Source organism: Lycorma delicatula, chromosome 4 (genome assembly GCF_047948215.1).
Source record: "Lycorma delicatula isolate Av1 chromosome 4, ASM4794821v1, whole genome shotgun sequence".
In the NCBI taxonomy this organism is placed as follows: Eukaryota; Metazoa; Arthropoda; class Insecta; order Hemiptera; family Fulgoridae; genus Lycorma; species Lycorma delicatula.
The window spans coordinates 80,646,756-80,667,692 of NC_134458.1; the positions used below are offsets into that span (position 1 = coordinate 80,646,756).

Sequence of the window (20,937 nt, forward strand, 5' to 3'; positions counted from 1 at the left end):
AATTTAAATTAAAATGCCTGCTGTATAAGCCACATTTCCACTTAGTAATTGAGATTAATCAGCAATGGGAGTGGTTTCTCTGCATGGTGTTACATACATTAATGACCTTATTAGCTACTGGCCTATAATCTATTAAAAATAAAAAAAACTATTCTGAAAATAGTTTTTCTTGATTTTTAATTCTCACATTCATCTATTAACAGAAACCAAGTGAATGTTATATTGATGAGTACATTGGAATCCTGATATCTGCAGAATTTTGGTCGCAGTTTATTGTGGTACAATCATGTTAAAACAAAAAATGGCTGATAAGTTTCAAATCATTTACTTTAACTTTAGAACCAATTCTCAAATATCTCTGAGCAATAATTTGCCTTTTAACCAAGTTACTTTTTTTTCTAAAGATTATTTTGTATAATGAAAAAATATTGTGTTTCGATATCTTTAAATAAGCCTTCTTTGTTTGAAAAAAATCTGTAAATTCAATTAAGGGGAATTTTTAATCCTAAATTAAAAAAATCGTAAAATTCTGTTTAATGTTAGAAAAAAAGCAGTTGAAAGTTCTGATAAATTGTCGTTTAGACATTGTTTATACAAATAAATCTTCTGTAAACTGTATGAAGAAATAATTGATTTTCTTTATGAAGACGCCTAATTGAATTTTTTGATAAATTAAAAAAAAAATTATTTTATTTACTCATAATATTCTTTCTCCTTTAAATTGGCTTTTTAACTTTTTTACTTTGATTTCTTAAAGACAAAGAATTTGGTTGTAGTTTATTGTGCATTAAGGGTCAATTATCCAAAATTACGTTTTTCTGTATTTTATATTTATTTAAAACATTGTATGAATATTTTATATAATTTTCTCTAGATTGGGCACAGATTATATAATGTAAATTGCATTTAATTGTTACCATATTTTTTATTTTAGTATTGTTTTATTGCACAGTATATATAAATTAAAATATAACATAGTTTATATATATATATATACAGTGTTTCAAGAGGATTCTGTAGTACTTAACAGGTGTGTTCTGCTTATCAAAACAACGAAAAAAGTTCATATAAACATAGGTCTGGAAACACTTCATTAGCGAATTACGGCTAGTGAAGGATTTTGCCTGGATCTCAGCTCCCCCAGTAAATGAGGTCATACTAAAAGTTTTTGGACATAAATCTTGAGGCGAAATTGGTTTTCTATGGTTTTTGACCTCAAAAATTCAATAAAATTAGTCCCACAACTGTATCTTCTTTAATTTTTAAGATATCAGACTTAAAATCCAAAATTAGGGGTTTAAAAAACAACTTTTTAATGTATAGCTTAAAATAACACTATTAAATAAGTAATAGATGCATAAATGTTCTCTCAAAAATGTGTAAAGAATTTAATTCTTAAAAAAGTGATGCAATCAACGTCCATGTACACAATGTTTTCAAATTCATTTTTATTGAAAACCAAACGCAACTAAACATAACTAGCTGGTATAAATAATTCAAGAAACAGACATATTTGGAATTACACTAATCTGCACGCCATCTCAGAATCAAACTACCCATATTGGTTTTCGATAAATGTCAGGTGCAGTATAATAGGAAATATTCTGATCCTTAATTTACATCCTTAATCGACTGTGTAGGGAGACCTATCTTAATTTTTTTTCAAAATGAACTTCTTATACTTTTAGAGGATGTTCCACTGCTAACATGAAGAGTTATGTATTTCCAACATGACAGAGTCCCAGCACATTTTGATTGCTGTGTAACTCAGCATCTTAATAAAACATTCCCAAATAGGTGGATTGGCCAAGGAGGACCAATAGTACGGCCAGCTAGATCCCCTGTTTTGAACCTGTTAGATTTCTTTGTATGGGGACACATGAAGTCATTAGTGTATTTTCAAAAATCCAACAATGAACGTGAACTTTTACAAAGAATCATGGTTGCCGCCCAAGAAATAAAAAACCGTCCACGAATGTTGGAGGAGCCAGCGATGTCCTTCAGTCGTCATGCTGAAGTGTGTATTGCCTATGGATGTGGACATTTTGAGCATTTAATGTAATACTCACTGTAAGTTTATCAAATTAAATAATTTAAATGAAAAATACTGTAGAATATTTAAATGAACATTAGGTTAAAATTATTTTGAGAAAGATAGGCCTGTAATTTAAATTTTAATTTGCAGTGTTCAGTTTTCATAACTGTTTAGTTGTGTTAGGTTTTCAATAGAAACGAATTTGAAAACATTGTGTTCAGTGCTCAAAGATGTTGAGTACATCACTTTTTTAAGAATTAAATTTTCTTCAAATTTTTTAGAAAACATTTATGCATTTATTATGTATTTAATAAAATTATTTTAAGCTAAACATTAAAAAGTTGTTTTTTTGACCCCTAATTTTGGGTTTTAAGTTAGATATCATAAAAACTAAAGGAGTACAGTTGTGGAATCTATTTTATTGAAATTTTCATGCCAAAAACCATAGAAAACCGTTAATTTTACCTCTAGATTAACATTTAAAAAATTTCAGTATGACTGCATTTCATTGGGGAGCTGAGATCCAGGCAAAATCTTTCATTAGCTGTAACTTGCTAACGAAGCGTTTCCAGACCCGTGTTTATATGAACTTTGTTCATTGTTTTAATAAGCAAAATACACCTGTGAAGTATTGCAGATTCCTTGTGAAACACCCTATGAGCAGATTTACAATTCATAGTAGGTCTTGAAACTTACCACCTGCAGGTACAGAAGGACTACTATAACTTTTAAAGGATTAATACAGATTCATTTTTTATGAGCAACAGTTATTGAGTGAGTGATTTAGAAAGAAGTATAAGTTTAAGCTATAATTTCCAACGAGGTGGCTTTTTGAGAAAAAATACTGAAAGCTTCTAACCAAATTTTGAAACCATGGTGAAGCACTACCGTTTAGTAAATTCTCAAGTGAAAGTTTCTCAACCTCTTCTCTAGCTCATTTTATGATTTTATCTGAGAGTTGCCCATACTTACCAGTTACATTAAGTTTTTTTATTCTTTTTATTTTAAGTATTTTGAATTCTTATCAGTATTTGTGGTAATGTACTAAATAGTATTTCACGTTAAATGGTAGTCTTTATAATCACTTTTTTATTCCATTATAATCTTGTGTCCAATTCGTTCCAAAGTATATATTAAAGCAATTGTCAAGCAATTTTATTTCAAATTATCCATTTTTAATATGTATTTTAACACTTGAGATATTGCTACTCATAGTAGATAATTTTTTTTCTTATAAGTTCTTCTAGGGGAAAGGGAAAATGCGTAGATTTTGTAATAATATATATATATATATATATGTATTTACTTGTAGTGTTTTAATCTTTGATAATTCTTGACATTAATGTATATATAGTTTTACTGTTGAAATATATTATTGTATTAAATTTAAGTTTTCTTAAAAACAAACTTTTTGATGAATGTAGTAAAAGAATTTTAATACAAATATATATTATAATTTGATAAGAATATTTTATTAAAAAAGCACGCTATTTAAAATTTAAAAAAACTAAAGCACCATTTTTAACGGATTTTTTTAGTACGAGTTAATTTATTTCTTTGCTCAGTTGTTGAATCCCTCCAATTTTTTCTCTCTATATTCTTTATATAACACTGATATTAACTACTTTATACACTGTTGATTTCATTTTTATTGTATTTATAAATATTAAAATTATGTAGTAATCATTTTTTTCTTAAGAGTGACACCATTTGAATGGACTGTGGTCCTTAGAGACCAAATCTTGAGACCATAGAGTCTGCTTGTATTTATATATTCAAATAGAGAATTATTTTCTTTTGTTTAATAATCTCACTTTCTTATATGGAATTATCAGTAAAGTAGGTCCATGATGATAGATGATTTGGGAAACAAGCCTTATAAATCCGTCTACCCTACTCCCCATTTCCTCCGTACCACCAGATTGAAAGAATTTAAATTAGAACATTATCAACAAAATGGTTTGACAAACTGGTGGATGAGTACTGTCTTCAAACTCATGATTTGAAACAAATTCCTCAGTAGAAATTGTGATTGTAGATAAATATTTATTAGTACTTCATGATTCTTAATGAATTGTGATCTTGTTATGGAGAGATTTATAGATCTTTTTGTAGTTCATATTATTTGTCTTACGTCATACCTCCATTGTTTCCAGGATCTATTTTTTATTAAAGTCATTTTCCCAATCATATATTTTTATTATTGAACATTGTTTCATTTGCTCTCCTAGGATTATAAACATAATTGCTCTAGAGAGTGTAACTAATTATTTTATAATTAAATTGTAGAACATTAAATCTATAGATTATTTTAGCTTGTGAAATATTTGCAACATTTAAATATTTTGAAACATTTTTGCTACATTTAGCATTTTCACTAAATAATGTATATTGACCATACACATTCACTGAAAATTTTTCAAATTCTCATTTAAGTGTGTTTAATTTTGAGGTTGCAGTTTTATGTGTGTGATTGTTTTATGTACGTGCTTAAATTTTTAAGTATATTTGTAGTTACAAATTATATGAATTAATTTTTTAAGCGGGTTAGCATTATTAGTAACCAAAATTGTGTTAATGTGATTCAGGTCTTCATAAATATGGTCAATTTGTTTAGATGTATAATTTGATTAACATAAATGTTTATTGGGTTGAATTATATAAAATATACAGATATTTATTAAAATAAATACTTACACCAAGATATGGATAGGATAATTCAATGTTTTAAGAATATTTATTAGTTTTTATTTGTTATGTAAATTAATTTAATTGTTGTTTTGTAGTATTGTAGACTATTTGGTGATTTTGTAATAAATTTTAACCTTTTTGCTGTTGTAAGTAAATATTTTAGAAGTGGAACAGTGTTGATGCTATTGCAATTATAGTAGCAGATTTTTGTTTTATAGATTTATAAGATTTTTATCTTATATATATATATATATATATATAAATTTATGATTATAGATGTATAATCATAAATATAGATTTTTGTCTTATGATGAGTTATGTGATTGCTTAATGTAAAATGATCTATTTTATTTTTAAAGTCATTTTACATATCAAACCTTAGTACAAAACTTCTAGCTTGATTGTAGTTTAAATATCAATTTGAAAAATTATTTTCTCTATTTTGTGGTTAATAATTACAAAATATGTGTAAAAGGATGTCTTTTCTCAGAAATTTTATACTTCTGTAATCTATTACTTGTAGATTTGTAAATATGTATTATCTTGACATGTTGCAATAATAGTAGTTCTATGAGGATTAATTTATATAGTTTTAACTTATACACGCATGATATATAAATATTGTCTTTTACATAGATTTTTCTAATTAGTATTAAAATAAATTTTCATTAAAAAGATAGTATAAATAATAAGTTTTTCCTAATAATCATTAGTAATAGGAAAAACTTATACCAATAAAGTATAAACTTATACCTGATAAATTTATATATCATTCATTAGGAATATTACTGATAGAAAACACAGAGACATATACAAACAAAAAGAGTGAAGGATTTTACCTTCTGAATGAAATTCAGAAAGTAAAATTAGAGTTATCAGGTCCTCTCTCCCTACTTGTATAAAGATAAAACTTGTGTTTGTTTGTGCAATCTTAGAGCAAAAAAGATATAATATATATAAAATAAAATAAAAAACACCTTGATAATTAAAATCCATAACAAAGTAGGTAAATGGCCAACAGAGTACTATAAAAGACTAATACAAACTGATGCAATATAAAATAAATAATAATATGATACTTGCAAAGTAAAAAAGTGGAAAAGAGTAAGATTTTTTTTTTACATTTACTATAATATTCAGATCAGTGAGTCCATCCAATACCTAAGAAGTAAAACATAAGGAACATATTCTTAATTCATTCTGTTTTTGATGAATAATATAATTTTTATCAGTTCATATCTTAAATAGTACTGAATTTAAAAAATTGAAGATTTAATTGTTAACAGAAAAATTTGATAAAGTAAACATTTTTTTTAGATATCAGTTTGCTTTTTTTATTCTTCACCCATGTAATTTTTTAAAATTTAGTGCTATTTAAGAAAGGAAGTGATGGTGGTTGATTCCTCCAAAAAACATTTAAAAATATCTTGTGTTTTACTGCCTAAGCAAATTCAGTGAACTGAATATTATGACATAATAAAACAGTTGAATTCACATTTATTGTTAGATATATGTGATTAACAAAATCATTCCTTTTATATAGTTCTGTTAAACTTAAAAACAATTTTCATAATTTCTTCAGTTGTAATAATATCTTAATAGGTATTATTGAAGAAAAAACATAATGATAAAAAAATAATAAGTAATAATTTTTTATGATATTACAGAAGCCATGTTTTATCTAGTGAATATTTTGTTGTATCTGGGCTCTTAGGCAGCTGCATCACTTGTTTTTATAGTTAGTTACTTATAGCATATTATAATCTTGGATCACCAGTCTAGGATGTGGTGATGTGGCACTAATTAGAGTATTGGCTGGAAGACTGTATAAAGGAGCCATTAGCATCAGCATATAAATATTACCACAGTCTTAAACTATCAACCTCCTGCGCAAGAAAACAATTGCTAACACTATATGCTCTCTCCACATTCATAGATATAAATAATTAATGTGAAATTTTTTTATAAAAAAAAATTTATGTACACATAACCCATCCACCACTATAATCTACAAGAATTAAGTATAATCATTCTACTTCCCAGAGCCAATTTTCAGTGATTACACCAAAGATAAACAGTGATTAGGTTTCATTACATATGTAAGTTTTACCAGATGTGTTGTATAGCTTTGTGAATTTGGCTTTCAGGCAACTTCATCCCTTATTCAAGTAACAAGTGTTCATGTAGCTTATAACATTCCTAAATCACCATTTCAGGTTGTGTTGTTAATTAGAATCAATAACAGGATGACAGCTAGGAAACAAGTATAGAGGAGAAGTAAAGTATGATTAATTTATGCTACATTATTCAGGCATTCATAATAATCAAAGTATATTTGCTATAAATTTGATGATTATTCATCATCATAGTCGCTCTCTTTTCTTTGTTGTTGTGATATCAGTGGTCATCTCATATCTGAAGTATGCTAAGATCTCATTCTCATGATATGTAGCTCTGTTTATTAATTGTTGTTACTGTAATCAAAATGGTAAAAATTATAAGCATTTTGGTCATACAAGGGTGGATCAAGTATATACAAGAATTTATGTTTAAAATTTTATCAATACAAAGTAAAACTATAAAAAAAAAATCTTATCATTCTTAAAGATAATCACCTTCTTTAGAAACACATCTTTCTCATTTGATAAGAGTTTTTTTTATGCCTTTGCTATAAAAATAAAAGTAGTCTGTCACAAGCCAGTTGCTCACAAAGGCACCTTGCTTGATCCATGAAATGGTGCCCTCCCATTGCCTCTTTCAGTGGTCCAAACAAGTGAAATCATGGAAGGCAATAGGTCTGAGTTGTAATGCAGGCATTCCAGAGCAACCCAGGATATTTCTTCAGTTTTTAATGCATTTGTTTTTCTATCAGGCCTGGTACTGTCATGGTCATCTTTTGGTACGGTAAACAGCTTTAACTTGTTCAAGGTGTTTGTAATGTAGTACTGTTAATTATGGTATACAATTTTTTTCATTTATTAATTATCCATGAAGAAAATTCAGAAGATAAATGCCTTCAAGTCCCAGAACACAGCAGCCAAGATTTTCCCAGGAAACAATTGAGTGAGTCTGCTTTAACTGGTGCAACCTCTCTTTTTCCGTCATTTCATGCTTGGCTGCTTACCTTCCAGGCTATAGTGATGAACTCAAATCCAATCTCAGGTGAATGCAGTCCAAAAAAAGTCCCCCTCAGTCTTGTAAAAATCCAGAAACCATTTACAGATATCAAGACAAGCATTTCTTTGGTCCTCCAAGAGAAGGTACATGACCCAATGCTCTGGCTGACACTGTGCTGTACACAAGCTTGTTATGAATAATTTTTCTTGATACTGCCGTAGCTGATTTTAAGTTGAGTACCAATTTCATCGATCTTGAGGTGAAGGTCAGTCTCGTAAAGGTCATAAATTGCATGAATGTTCTCATTCATCTGACTCTCCCAGGATTAGCAGTCATGGTTCATGTTATCAACCCTCTTGTACTTCAGAAAAAGTTTTATGTGAAAATCACAGTACTGTGATGTAGTGGATTCCCTGAATTGGTTGTATAACTTCCAGAAAATTTCCACTCTAGACTACTTCCTTTTTCAGGAATTTGATTATAATCCATTGTGTAACAAATGGATGTACCACTTTCTTTTGATCTAAAGAATATGATAGTGAATAAAACATTGTTAGTTTCTAGAGATCAGAAAAAAATTATATACTTTTTAAAAGATGTCTTGGAAGAACAGAAACGCAGTGTTTTTCATTTGTATCCACTAAGTCAGATCTAGCATTCTGTTAACTGATGTTGCTTATAAACTGATTTTGTATTTTTTAATAGTGGTCTGATGGTCGATTTCATTACCCTCATGAAAGTACATATGCAAGCACATTTTATATAATTAATAATGTAAAATAAATATTAACCCAATCTTAAAAATCTCTTGCTAGATTCATCTTATTATCCCATGTTTACTATAAATGTTTTCGCTTTTATATATATATATTATATATATATATATATATATATATATTTTATATATATATATTATATATATATATATATATATATATATATATATATATATATATATATATATATATATATATATATATATATATATATATATATATATATATATATATACAGCATTTATTATAAGATGTAAGCAATTTATTAATGTAATAAAAATAGTTTTATAATAGCTTAGTTAGAATTTAGAATTCTAAAAATAAGTTGAATAACTCTGTATTGTTAAATTAAACTTTATAAAGAAAGTGAGAATAATTGTTTTGTAATATGACTGTTACATTCTTTTGATGAGATTTATATGCTATGATCATGTAGTTAATTTTACATGTCATCAATTATCAGATTATTGTAATTATTATCTGTAACATCAGTACAAAAAAAAACAATAATAATAATTACATGTTTTAATACATGACTAATATATCACAGCAGAAGTAATCTGCCGTGATATATTAGTCAGTTGTTTGATATATACATGTATCAACTGATTTTTAAAATGTTCCTGAAATATCCCACTCCATTTCATAAATGCATTCCCTTATGAAATATTCATTAATCCTTTTTTAATTTACTTAGATATATTTTATAAGTATGGTAAAGCCGATTGTCATTTTATTTTAACAAAGTATTTTTTAGTGTTTTGTGTGTGGTTGTGGGTGTGTGTATTGGATCCATATATGTTAATTTTGATATTTGTCAATACTTTCAATATTGAATATAGAATTATGTTAACATACTCCTATGATACTACATTATTTCATTTCAATGTTTCAGATGATATTTTGGTTAATTATTTAATTTAATATAATTTTTATTTTATTGAGTGATTGGTAAAGATTTTCTTTTTTCATTCAACTTAAAATAATGACTTGATATATTAGTTTAGGATGAATAATTTTTAATTATATCGATAATGTTTTGGACAAGCTTATTCATTTTTTTAAATTAATTTATTTTTTTGCCCTTGTTTTTCTCTCGTTTAGAGCATCCATTTTGGTTGTAATGATCATGCAAGGTATAGAAATCTTAGATTTCATTTTGACTAATAATATTTGTCTAACAGCAGAAGGGTTAAAATAATTTGTGTAGCTTTATTTAATTATTGTGATTTATAATTCAAATGCCAAATTATTTAACCAGTTGTCTGTTGGCATAAGTATAAGCAATAAAAAAATTGTATTTCAGACTCGAGTACAAATTATCTAAGTACAAGCACAGGTCGGATTGTTCCTCACACAATGTGAAACACTAGAAAAAATCAATTTGCTTGATTACTAATTTGTGAATTTAATAATTCTGCACTCTTGCAAATGGCGTAATTTTGTTAATATAGGTTTCATCTGTTGTATATTGTTTAGTTTTTTATTTATTTTTTAAAGTAAAATTTTATAATACAGCAGAATATGAGTTACCACATCATAGTTTACAGAGAACCCGAGTTAAAATCCATTTTTCTTTTTCGATAATGGATTTATTACATAACCTCAAAGCTCTTAGATGGGAATATGGTATGGAAGTTATATACCATGCGAAACCTAGAATTTTGTAGATGAAATTTGTAGTGGTAATTTGAGAAATTACCACTTGACTGTGAAGGCTTATTTTTTACATTACAAAATATTATGATAAAAATATAAACTGCATTTATTAATAGCTGATTGAACATAACTGACAGGTTAGATTTTATTTAAGGACATAAGGGCTGATAAGGTATTATCAAGAAATACAACGGTATACAGTTACTTAGCCAATTGTAAGTTGCACTCATTGTTATTCAACTTCATTATCTATAAGAACCGGTTTAATTTAATTTGGTTTTGACTTCACTGTAGGCATTTATTCTCTCTTCCTTGCGACAATATTTTCAAGATGCTAATTTATTAGATACTTCAGGTATTGTAGAGCTGTTATGTGTAAAGTGGATGGTCTCCAGTTTTGTTGAACATGTTGCTGTTAATATTAATGTGGACTGCTTTTTCATAATAAATGGAATGAAGTGATTTACTTCAACATTATTTTTTAAGTAAATCACGTAAACATTTTGCTACTTTTATACATCTTATAAATTCTTGCTTACATATATTTATAAATTTTTGGTTATGAGAAATTCTATCTGTAGTGAAAGAAGGCTAATCCAAATTATTTTGTTTAATGCTAAGTACTGCTGTACTATGTGATATATTGATAAAGATTATTTATAAGAGCATCATGCATTTTTATTATGTATTAGTTTTGCTTGATGGTAATCAAAATGCGATTTGATGAAACCTATGAGTGTTCACACAATTATTAAAGAGTCGATGGCAAGATATGTATATTTTATATTTTTTACACCATTTGGTTAAAGTGCAGTGTTAATTAGCCAGTGTAAAATGTTTACGTTTAGTTCCTATTGGTCCAGTCACAATAAATATATGGTGGTACAATTTAATGCTAAGAATATAACATATTTTATTTGCCATTGTTATAAGTTTATTTATATTTTATTATGTATCTGTTTGTCAATTTATTAATATTTTAATAAGTATTCCTTAATATTTTAAATAAGAGTGCAAAATAGACTATTTTCACAGTACTTTTATGAATTAAAATGCTTTCATTTTGCAATAGAGTTTATTTATTGTATTTTTATTTTTATATTGTTGAATAAATAAAGCTAGTCATTTTTTTACATAGGTTGGGTACATTTGTGTACTTATTCTTGATTGGACCTTCTTCCTGTAATTTTTAAGATTCTTGGTGTAATATATAGGTCACTGTTTAGTATCATATTTAATGAAAATAATTTATACCAGAAAACTCACTCCATATTATGCCAATTATTGTTAGAATTTTTCAGTCTTGGATGAAGTATATGCAGGTTCTTACTTAAGGGCTTTCCATTTACTAATAAGACAGTCATCAAGCTGTTGTATAGTAACTGCAAACTTAGTTTGGCTTGATATTTTATTTTCTTTTTAGAGATTAAGCTATTTTTAATAAGGGAAGATAAAGGAATACCCTCATTCATCCTTAGAATTTCATCCTCAGTTCAACTGAACTGTAAACTTTTCTACCAGACAGAGGGTGTGTGTGTTAAAGAAATTATGTATTTTTTTATGGACACTACTGGAAGCTATGTAAAAGCAAGTTTATATTGGTCTCTTTGAGATTGTATCTTAAGTACAAAAGTTTTAAGTTTGTTATTTTACTTTATGAATTTGATATAAAAATTGTTATAAAAACCCCCTTTTAATTTTATCTCATTACTTTTACATGTATCAGTTTTGCTTTGGCTACCAGAATTAATTTTAAAAGGTGTATGAAAAATAAAGTAATATCTATTATTATATGTAGCACTTACATTCTTAATATTATCTAATAATATTAATACTACTATATCATTAGATAATTTTTTTAAAGAAACTGATAAAATTTTCAATTTTTTTTTCTCATTTTTTTTTTTCTTTTTTATTGTTTGCTGTTGGGATGTGAAAAGTATAGATACTACAGGATCAGTTTGTTTAATCAGGTAAACTTAAAAAAGCATTTTTCTTGAAATTTCAGCCAGAAAGTTTTTGGTTCTTTGAAATAACATCGTTTCAAAAATTATACAACCCTAATTTTGATGTATATTTGAATTTTTTTTCAAACTGACAAATATTCAAATAACATGTCCCTTTAAATCTATTGTAAATGTTAAAGTTACATCATCTAACCTGGGTATAGGTCATAACCTGCATCATGACATGTATGTGCCAAAAGAAAAAAATTAGTTGATGTAAAATGTTGATATTTTGAAAATTTGGTGTCTACAATAACTTGTAGACACCAAAAATATCTTAGTCATCAAGTGATGACTAAGATATTTTTGCAATAATATGGCTGTCATCAAGTTGCCATCTTGAAGAAACCAATGTAGTCCCTTGTTTTCATCATCTGTAAAGGAAATTATGTGATTAAGACATAATGAATTTTGCCATTTAGTTTAGTCGAAAAATGCAGAAACTTTATATTATAGCAGGAGATTGTACATCAAACACATTTCATATATGTAATGATTGTTTGTGAAAAGAGTGAGGATTTTTACTACTTTATATTATAGTTGTGACTGCATAACTGTCCAGATGAGACAAATGTTTTGCTTGCATGATCCAGCACATTAATCCCATTATCATATCAACAAAAAATGGGAACAAACATTTTAATTTTTTTTCATGTCTGGTTCTTTAAAAGTTCATGAAAAATAAGAATGCATAATATATGCAATTTAATATTTCTTTGTAGCCCTGAAAGCAATCCAGTTTATGAGAATAGCAACAAGAAATTTTTTGGATGGGTGAGTTAAATTAAATACTCTTTCCCACTCTCAATAACTTCCATAGTTATCATCGATAGTCAGCCTGAGCCCTTTTGATTTGAACATTCCAAGGCTCATAAAATTTATATATCAAGCTGAATATTGTAGACTTAAAGAAAATTGCAGATAGGGTAAATTTCAACTGTAACTTGTCTTTCTTGTATTTGAAGAAAAAAAAAAAAAAAATATATATATATATATATAAGTGAAATAAGTCATTATTTTAGACCTATCCTTAGCAGAAGGCATAGGTGATACAACATAAATGAATCTATATTGCAGAGTGAATGATAAGGTAATTTAAACTGTTAGTGCAACTAACCTTGAGTATACTGTTGCCATTTGAGAAACAGATTAATACAAATCTATCCATGTGTAAGATAGATACTTTAATTCAGCTTTTTTGATGCAACCTTTAGAATTGACTATTTATATCAGTGTTCTATGTAAAACCAAAAATTATTAGAGGAGGAAAACATTTTTTTATTTGTGACTACTTTTTACTTCTACTAGAAACCAAGATTATATTTAAACTTGGTCCTCTGTTTCTTGCTAGTGACTGTTTTTCTTTGAATTTGAAAGACACTTTGTTCCATGGATTCATAAAATTAAAAGAAATTTTAGAAGTAATGTCATAACTGTTTTATGTTAAGAAAAAAAAAACATAAATTTTCAATTATTCAGTCGAAATAAAGGATTTGTCAAAATAAGCATTTTTAAGTTACATTAAAAAAAAAAATAAAAATTCTGTGGGTAATTTTAATTCTTACTTAAAAATAAAACATCATTATTTATGCTACCAAAGTTACTTTTTTTCTTCTCCCTTGAGGACCGTGGTTAAATGTAAATTTTTAGGAGGAATAGAAGTCAAGCATTTACCCAGTGATCACCTCACCTGACTCGCCAGTTGGGCTTTTGTGCTGCCTGACGAAGGAAGCAGCTACCAGTTGAAACTGCAGGTGGTTCAGTGTTGCACTACTACAGTTAAGATTGTGTCCATCCAGCAAAGTATAGATAAATGAGAAAAGGAAGGGAGAGAGCAGGACTGTCTCAGGAGGTCAAAATTATTTTCTGTCTTTTCAAGATATCTGTAAGTGTAAGTTTTTAAGAAATTAATTTTGACCTTTCAGTTAATCTACACTGGCTAGTCATCATCTTGAATAATAATATTCTTACATTAGTCATTAAATTTTGTTTTTTAATATTCTACTTTTAGCAGAATTACAAGACTGCTGCTACTACTTCATTTGCGGTTTCCATCTTTTCCTATCATAAGAATCTTCCAAGATCTTTTGCTCACAATGCTTTACAAATATTCTCATTCCTGCCACATTACAGACATCTTCCAACAGGATACAATCCAAGTACTTTAGTCGATTATCACCATCCTGCTTTTGTACGCAAACCATACCAACTGTTTCTTTTGCATTTCATCAATTATATCTTTGCTCTACCATCTGCTGTTGCACATCAACATTTCTTACTCTATTCTTGTGTTCACTACTCTTCTAACAGTCTGGTGAAGACTGATTATAAACAATATGATGGATTTACACAAAATAAATAGAATCCTCAATCGTGGAATTAGGCGAAGAAGTTTAGAAAAACTTACAGGGATTAAAAAATTATTGATAGAGTTGTTCATGATTCTAATTTATTAAACATTTTTGTTCAATAAAAAAAATTCTTAGTAACTGAAGCACAATCTTGATTAGAAAATTAAATCAAAAATGGAAAAAGAAACGTGTAATATACACCAAAGGGAAACTGTTTGCCTTTTTTCCATTGTTTCCAAGGTTTTTAAATAGATTTAAACATTTTTATAAATATTTTTATTTAAATTTATCTTGCAACTTTATCTCTAATAAGATTAAGTAACAAAGTTTCTCTTATTAGTTGTTCTCTATATTAATTCATTGTTATAGATAGCGTTGATGGTCCAATAATAGAATAATATAATTATGCCTGATGGTGAAAACTTGTCACAAAAACATGTAAATAGAGACAAAGATGTTACAAGGATTTTAATCAAGATAGAATACTTATAAAAAGTTTTTTAACTGATCGACTGCCAAGTAATTTTGGTCACTGATATATGTTTCAATCCTATACTTTCTTCTTTTTTAGTGTTATTAGAAAAGTAATGGGCATATAAACTCTATGAGCAAAATACCCTATAGTTTTCTTAGTATTTATCTATGAGGCTTATATGCTGTAGTAAAATGTTACCACTTGATTTGTGTTAGTGAGAAATTTACTCTATCGTAGGAGAAAACATAAATATGTGAAATTATTTTTAAAAAACTACAGATGGAAGGTTTTATTTTAAAATTAATTATGTTACTTTTTGTAGTATGATGTTTTTAGTCCTCAATTGCAAAAATGAGCTGTATTGTTATTACACTTCAGGGTTACACTCAACTTAAGGAGGTTAAAATAGAAATGGATTCACTTTTATGTTAAAAAAAAACAAGTTTTACTTTATTATTAACTCTAAATTTTATGGATAAGTAGGAATGATAATACAGCCGACTAGATTAAATTGTAAATTTCTAAGAGTATCTGTGGATAATATTTGTTGCAAGGTACTTATATCACTGACCTAAGTGGAAGGTTACAGCTAACGTATTTTCATTACGGAAACTTACTAGATCGACTACAAATGATAAGTAACATGTTAAAGTCTGTATTGTTATTACACTTCAGGGTTACACTCAACTGAAGGAGGTTAAAATAGAAATGGATTCACTTTTATGTTAAAAAAAAAACAAGTTTTACTTTATTATTAACTCTAAATTTTATGGATAAGTAGGAATGATAATACAGCCGACTAGATTAAATTGTAAATTTCTAAGAGTATCTGTGGATAATATTTGTTGCAAGGTACTTATATCACTGACCTAAGTGGAAGGTTGCAGCTAACGTATTTTCATTACGGAAACTTACTAGATCGACTACAAATGATAAGTAACATGTTAAAGTCAGTTATGTTATTATTATATGTTCAGTGTAAGAAATGTATAAATATGGGGATATTTTCTCACATAATATTCTACAGAGTTTTAAAATTTAGAAAACTCATCAAATTTGTTCTAGGATTGAAAGTCATGAAAACAATTTGTTCATAATGGTTTCCTTATGTTTGCATTCAAACTAAAGAAATAAATATACATTTATTCATTATATTGACATAATAAAGAAATTCAGGTACTTACATTAAACAAAAGCAACAAGGTTAAGTTCAAATTAGTACTTCAAGTGTTGAATTTGAATTTCATTTGAAAACTGAATGAAATGTTTGCATTGATTGAAAAGAGAAAAGTATTTTGATGTAGTCAGTTGGACAAAAAAAATTTAGTCTTAACTTTAATATTGGAAAAATGATATTTCTATTTCAGCTTTTTAAATTTAATTTAAACGTTTAGGATTATATATAATATAGAATAATGTAATAGATTTTTTTCCTAGTCATAATTAATTGTGATATAGGTTGATGATATGCGATGCATTATAATAATCATTCTGCTATTGGAGAGAACTAATACATGTAAATTCTGAGTTCAAGTATCATAGTTAATTTAAAATTTAAGTTTCATTGACATTGTAACATCTCTGTTAATTTTTTAATTGTATAATATAAATTTCACTTGTGTTTTATATTTGCTTAAATGATTTCCTTTTATAATGCTGTCATTTCACTTAAAATTCTTGTATGATGAATTGCTTTCATGAGCGTGTGAGTGCATCTGCAGTCCTTATGTACATACGTTTGTTTTTGTTTTTTTTTCATTAAGTATAATCATTTAATTTATTAATTTGTGGTTATCCATTTACAGTATTTTTACAAAAGTTTCAAAGTGGGTTACAATTTCAGTCATTGCATGACAGTAGTTACATTGCATGTAAGTATGTATAATTGCACATTTTGCTTGTGTGGTACAATTTTCAAATAATCTTTTGGTAATGTATTTTCCTGTATTTTAAAATTTTTGGAAAAAATATCAGTCCCAGATTCAAATTCCACTGAGTATTCTTCAAAGAGAATGCTACAAAAATCCTATTCATGTTCCCACGCACAAAATTCAAGCAGATGTGATTGTATACAAAAAAAAATGTAAGCATGTGATGCCACAGATTCTGGAGATATGAATAATCACACTCAACCATTGACTGATTTAAGAAGTATTTTTCATAAAACAATTGTATAAAGAAAAGTGCTTTCAAAAGAACTTAATAGTTACAAGACAGTTTTTTATACAGCACATTTAGGTAGCGAATTATTTTGTTTTAACCACACATAGACATATTAATCAATGAATATAATGCAGATAGAATTTGTATTAAAACTTTTGTTAATGTAGTTTTGTCTGTTCTCTGAATTTGACTAACTGAAAAGTAAAATTATAATGTTGATAACTGCCATTTTTCTTCTTCAGGAGTAAATCCACTTATAAACCAGTAATTTTATGGTAAGATTGAATATAATAATTTACTTGTTAAAAATTAATAAGTTATATGAGCTTACAAAAAAATATATTGTTTCTAAATAAATAATTATATAATCTAATTTAGTGATGTTGTATTTAAAACATTTGGTAATAAACACAGATAATGAAATTCTTGCATGCTTGTAAACTTTGGAAATAAAATTCAGTGTGGTGAAGGATTTAATCAACAGACAGCAAATTCAATAGTTCTGAGTAGTTTTCTTAAGTGATTTACATATATATAGACATCGTAATATATCTACATAATCTAATTAATTAATTCTACTTAGGTATGCATTATATTTATTCTCATCATATAAAGTAGGTTTAGCAAACTTTTCTAGAAGCCACAATAAATAAAGAATTGATACATCTCTACATTCATTTTGATTTTGTATACAAATAAAACCAAACACATCTGCACACACATTAAAATAAATTTGAAACAACTGTATTAATTAAAAATATTTTCTTCAATCAGTCATCCCAGCCTAGTGGTTGAGTATGATTATTTCTTGCTGTCCATAAAAATATGATTTCTAATGCAAGGAATGTTGACTTGGAATCTCAATTAAAATAACTTGAATTCATAATATCTTTTGTGACCAAACATTTGTATTCACAGTAACTTAAATAGTTACATTTATTGTTGTGTACTGTTCCTCATATACATATAGAGTACAAAACACTTACTTTATGTAATAAGTATTCTAATTTAACGCTAAGTTGCTATTAACCTAACCTTTCCAAAAACTATATTTATCATATTAGTAATAAAGCAAAAATCACAATGAACCTTTCTTGTCCTAAATGTCTGTTACACAATAGACTTCATAAATAGATGACTTGTCACTGATATAAATTGGGATTAACAACCCATCAATGACTTGTTAATTGCTATACTAACTGTTGCTAATGTCAGAAATGGATGATTTACTAATATCGTCAGTAATAATCAGCTGATGTTCTGTGAATTTATACTAATTGTACATTAAGATGGTGAAGATTAATCTCCACTTACAGTTGGCAAAAGACAACCCACACAGGTCATGTATTTATTTATTTTGGGCAGAAATAGATTAAAAAATATTGTTTGTTGAACACTCCATTTCCAATAATTTTATTGTATCAGTAATGTAGGTTGTAACATTTATGTACCTGGAGAGCTCTGTTTCTATTATTTAAAATATGTATATGTTGATTTATTGAATTGTACCCTGCAGTGGGATTTGTTGGTTCAGTTAAATACTCCCATGTATCAAATAATTCTGGAGTTGAGAAGGTTTTCCTTAAGGAATCCTGAACCCGATGTTAGGTCGGTCATAAGTATCTTGAGGAAAAGCTGTTTGTGGCAGCCTAATTTGAGCTGGTCTGTGCAAAATTGTTGACCAGAAATATACTGCTCCTAAAAAATTATTTGCACGATTTATGAAGGAAGTTGTAAAGAATTTTGGGTGGAGTTGTTTAACTTGTTTCATGATTCTTCTTTGGGTAGATTATCATCATGCTTGACCCTTTCTTCCCTGGGGTATTCTTGGGCTCTTACCAGATCTTCACTGTTTCCATCCTGATTATTTAGGCACTTGTAGCATTGTTCTGTTCTTGGTTTGGTGGGGGAGGAGTGGCTCTGCCTGTGGAACTGCATGGGGAGTGTTTCCTATCCACGGGGTTGTACAGCAAGCCAAACTTTGGACTGAGGCAATTATTATGTAAAGCTGAACCCTCTAATTTTGTACTGATTAACTATTTAACACATTATAAATATGGCAAACTACATTTATGTACTAAAATAGAGCGGTTGATTTTCTTTGTATGACTTACACTATTAGAAGGTCTAGATTGTGTTGTCTTAATAGATGTTTGGAAATACAATAATAAAAAAATTTTAAAAACTTGCTTTATACTTTTTAGTCATACTTTGATCAAATTATTATCATACATTGCATGAGTTTAATTAGTAGGTTAATTTTGATTTCAAAAGTAACATCATATACTGAAACTTCGCATAGCCGTTTTGCAGATTTTGCAATTTGTTATGCCCACACCCTTTACTCCCATATGGGGGATGTTTGCAAAAGTAGTGGTGGAATATTGTATTGCACCCCACCTTAGTTTCATCAATCAGCAATGTCAGGAAGTATGTTAAATAAGGGATGCAAGATTTGAGGACAAATATGAAAAAAAAACACATTGTGAGCTAAAGAAAAGAAAGTAAAAAAGTTATAAACTTGTTTATTTTACTATTATTAAATGTTTTGTATCTGTTGCCATAACCGTAATGGTTACATAAGATACTAATCACTCAATAATGGTATACCCGTGGGAATAACATTCTTCCTATGCCAGGCTTACTAAGGAAAGTAAGGTACATTATACAAATCACCACTCAGTCGGGAAAAATGTTACATTGCCATTTATCTATCACTTGTCATTTCCCGATGTCACATCTTGTAACCAAACTGCGTAGCTTCCACCCTCTTAAGAGAAGAATACTATTTTTTTAATGATTTTATTATGTGTTTTCATAGAATGAAGCACAGCTGTCCAGTTTTACCTTGTTTATAATATTATGTTTATAATGAAAGTGTTTTAAACTGAATTTCTTCTAATATTTTTTTTAGGTTAAATCGACAAAAGAAAAAGTGGAAACATTAAGTAGTTGTGAGGGTGGCCCTTGATATGAGCCATATAAGTTCACATACCTGTTTCAAGTTATGGTATTTGCTTTGTCTTACTTATGTTATATATATAAGATATTTTTAATGTTACTCAACTATATATTTTTATATAATTAAAATATAATTACTTTGTAGTCTATGAATTTTTCATTTTTGACCTTAACTTAAATTTTTCATCGTTTAATTCTGAAATTTTGTGTGTTCATTGACATTTGAAATTAATTTATTTATCAAAAGGATGGTGAATTTTTTACACTCAATAAGCTAATAGAAGGCTGGCTGAATTATTTGTATTTGATTATTGTTCAATCTCTAATATATGATGAGTTGTAGTTTCTATTCTCACTAATTTCAAGTGACTACAGTTATTAATCAATGAACACCAACAGTATGTGATCTGATATTCGTCTGAAGAAAATCTGATTTTTTAACGTCATCTTATACTTGAAAACCATATTTGAAACTTGAGCCTTTGGCATTTTATATTTTTAGTTACGTAATTTATTTTTTGAACAGCCAACTATCTGAGATTTTTCCCTCGCATACAGTATTAGAATTAAAACAATAAAGTGGTATTTAAATATTATGGTAATTAAATTTACTACGTTAGGAAAGGATTAATTACATTTTATTTTATTATGGCAAACCACCCGATATGAATATATATATATATATATATATACTTGTCATACT

At 27.6% G+C, this 20,937-nt stretch overlaps 1 protein-coding gene across 1 annotated transcript in view; it reads left to right on the forward strand.

Moving 5' to 3' along the window:
- Nucleotides 1-20,378, forward strand: part of G6P (Glucose-6-Phosphatase) — a 55,361-nt gene extending 34,983 nt beyond the window's left edge. The window contains exon 8 of the mRNA XM_075363413.1: nt 20,188-20,378. Within this exon, the coding sequence (XP_075219528.1) occupies nt 20,188-20,244 (57 nt within the window). The 3' untranslated portion in view covers nt 20,245-20,378. The remainder of the gene's footprint in view (nt 1-20,187) is intronic.
- The last annotated feature ends 559 nt before the right edge of the window (nt 20,379-20,937 follow it).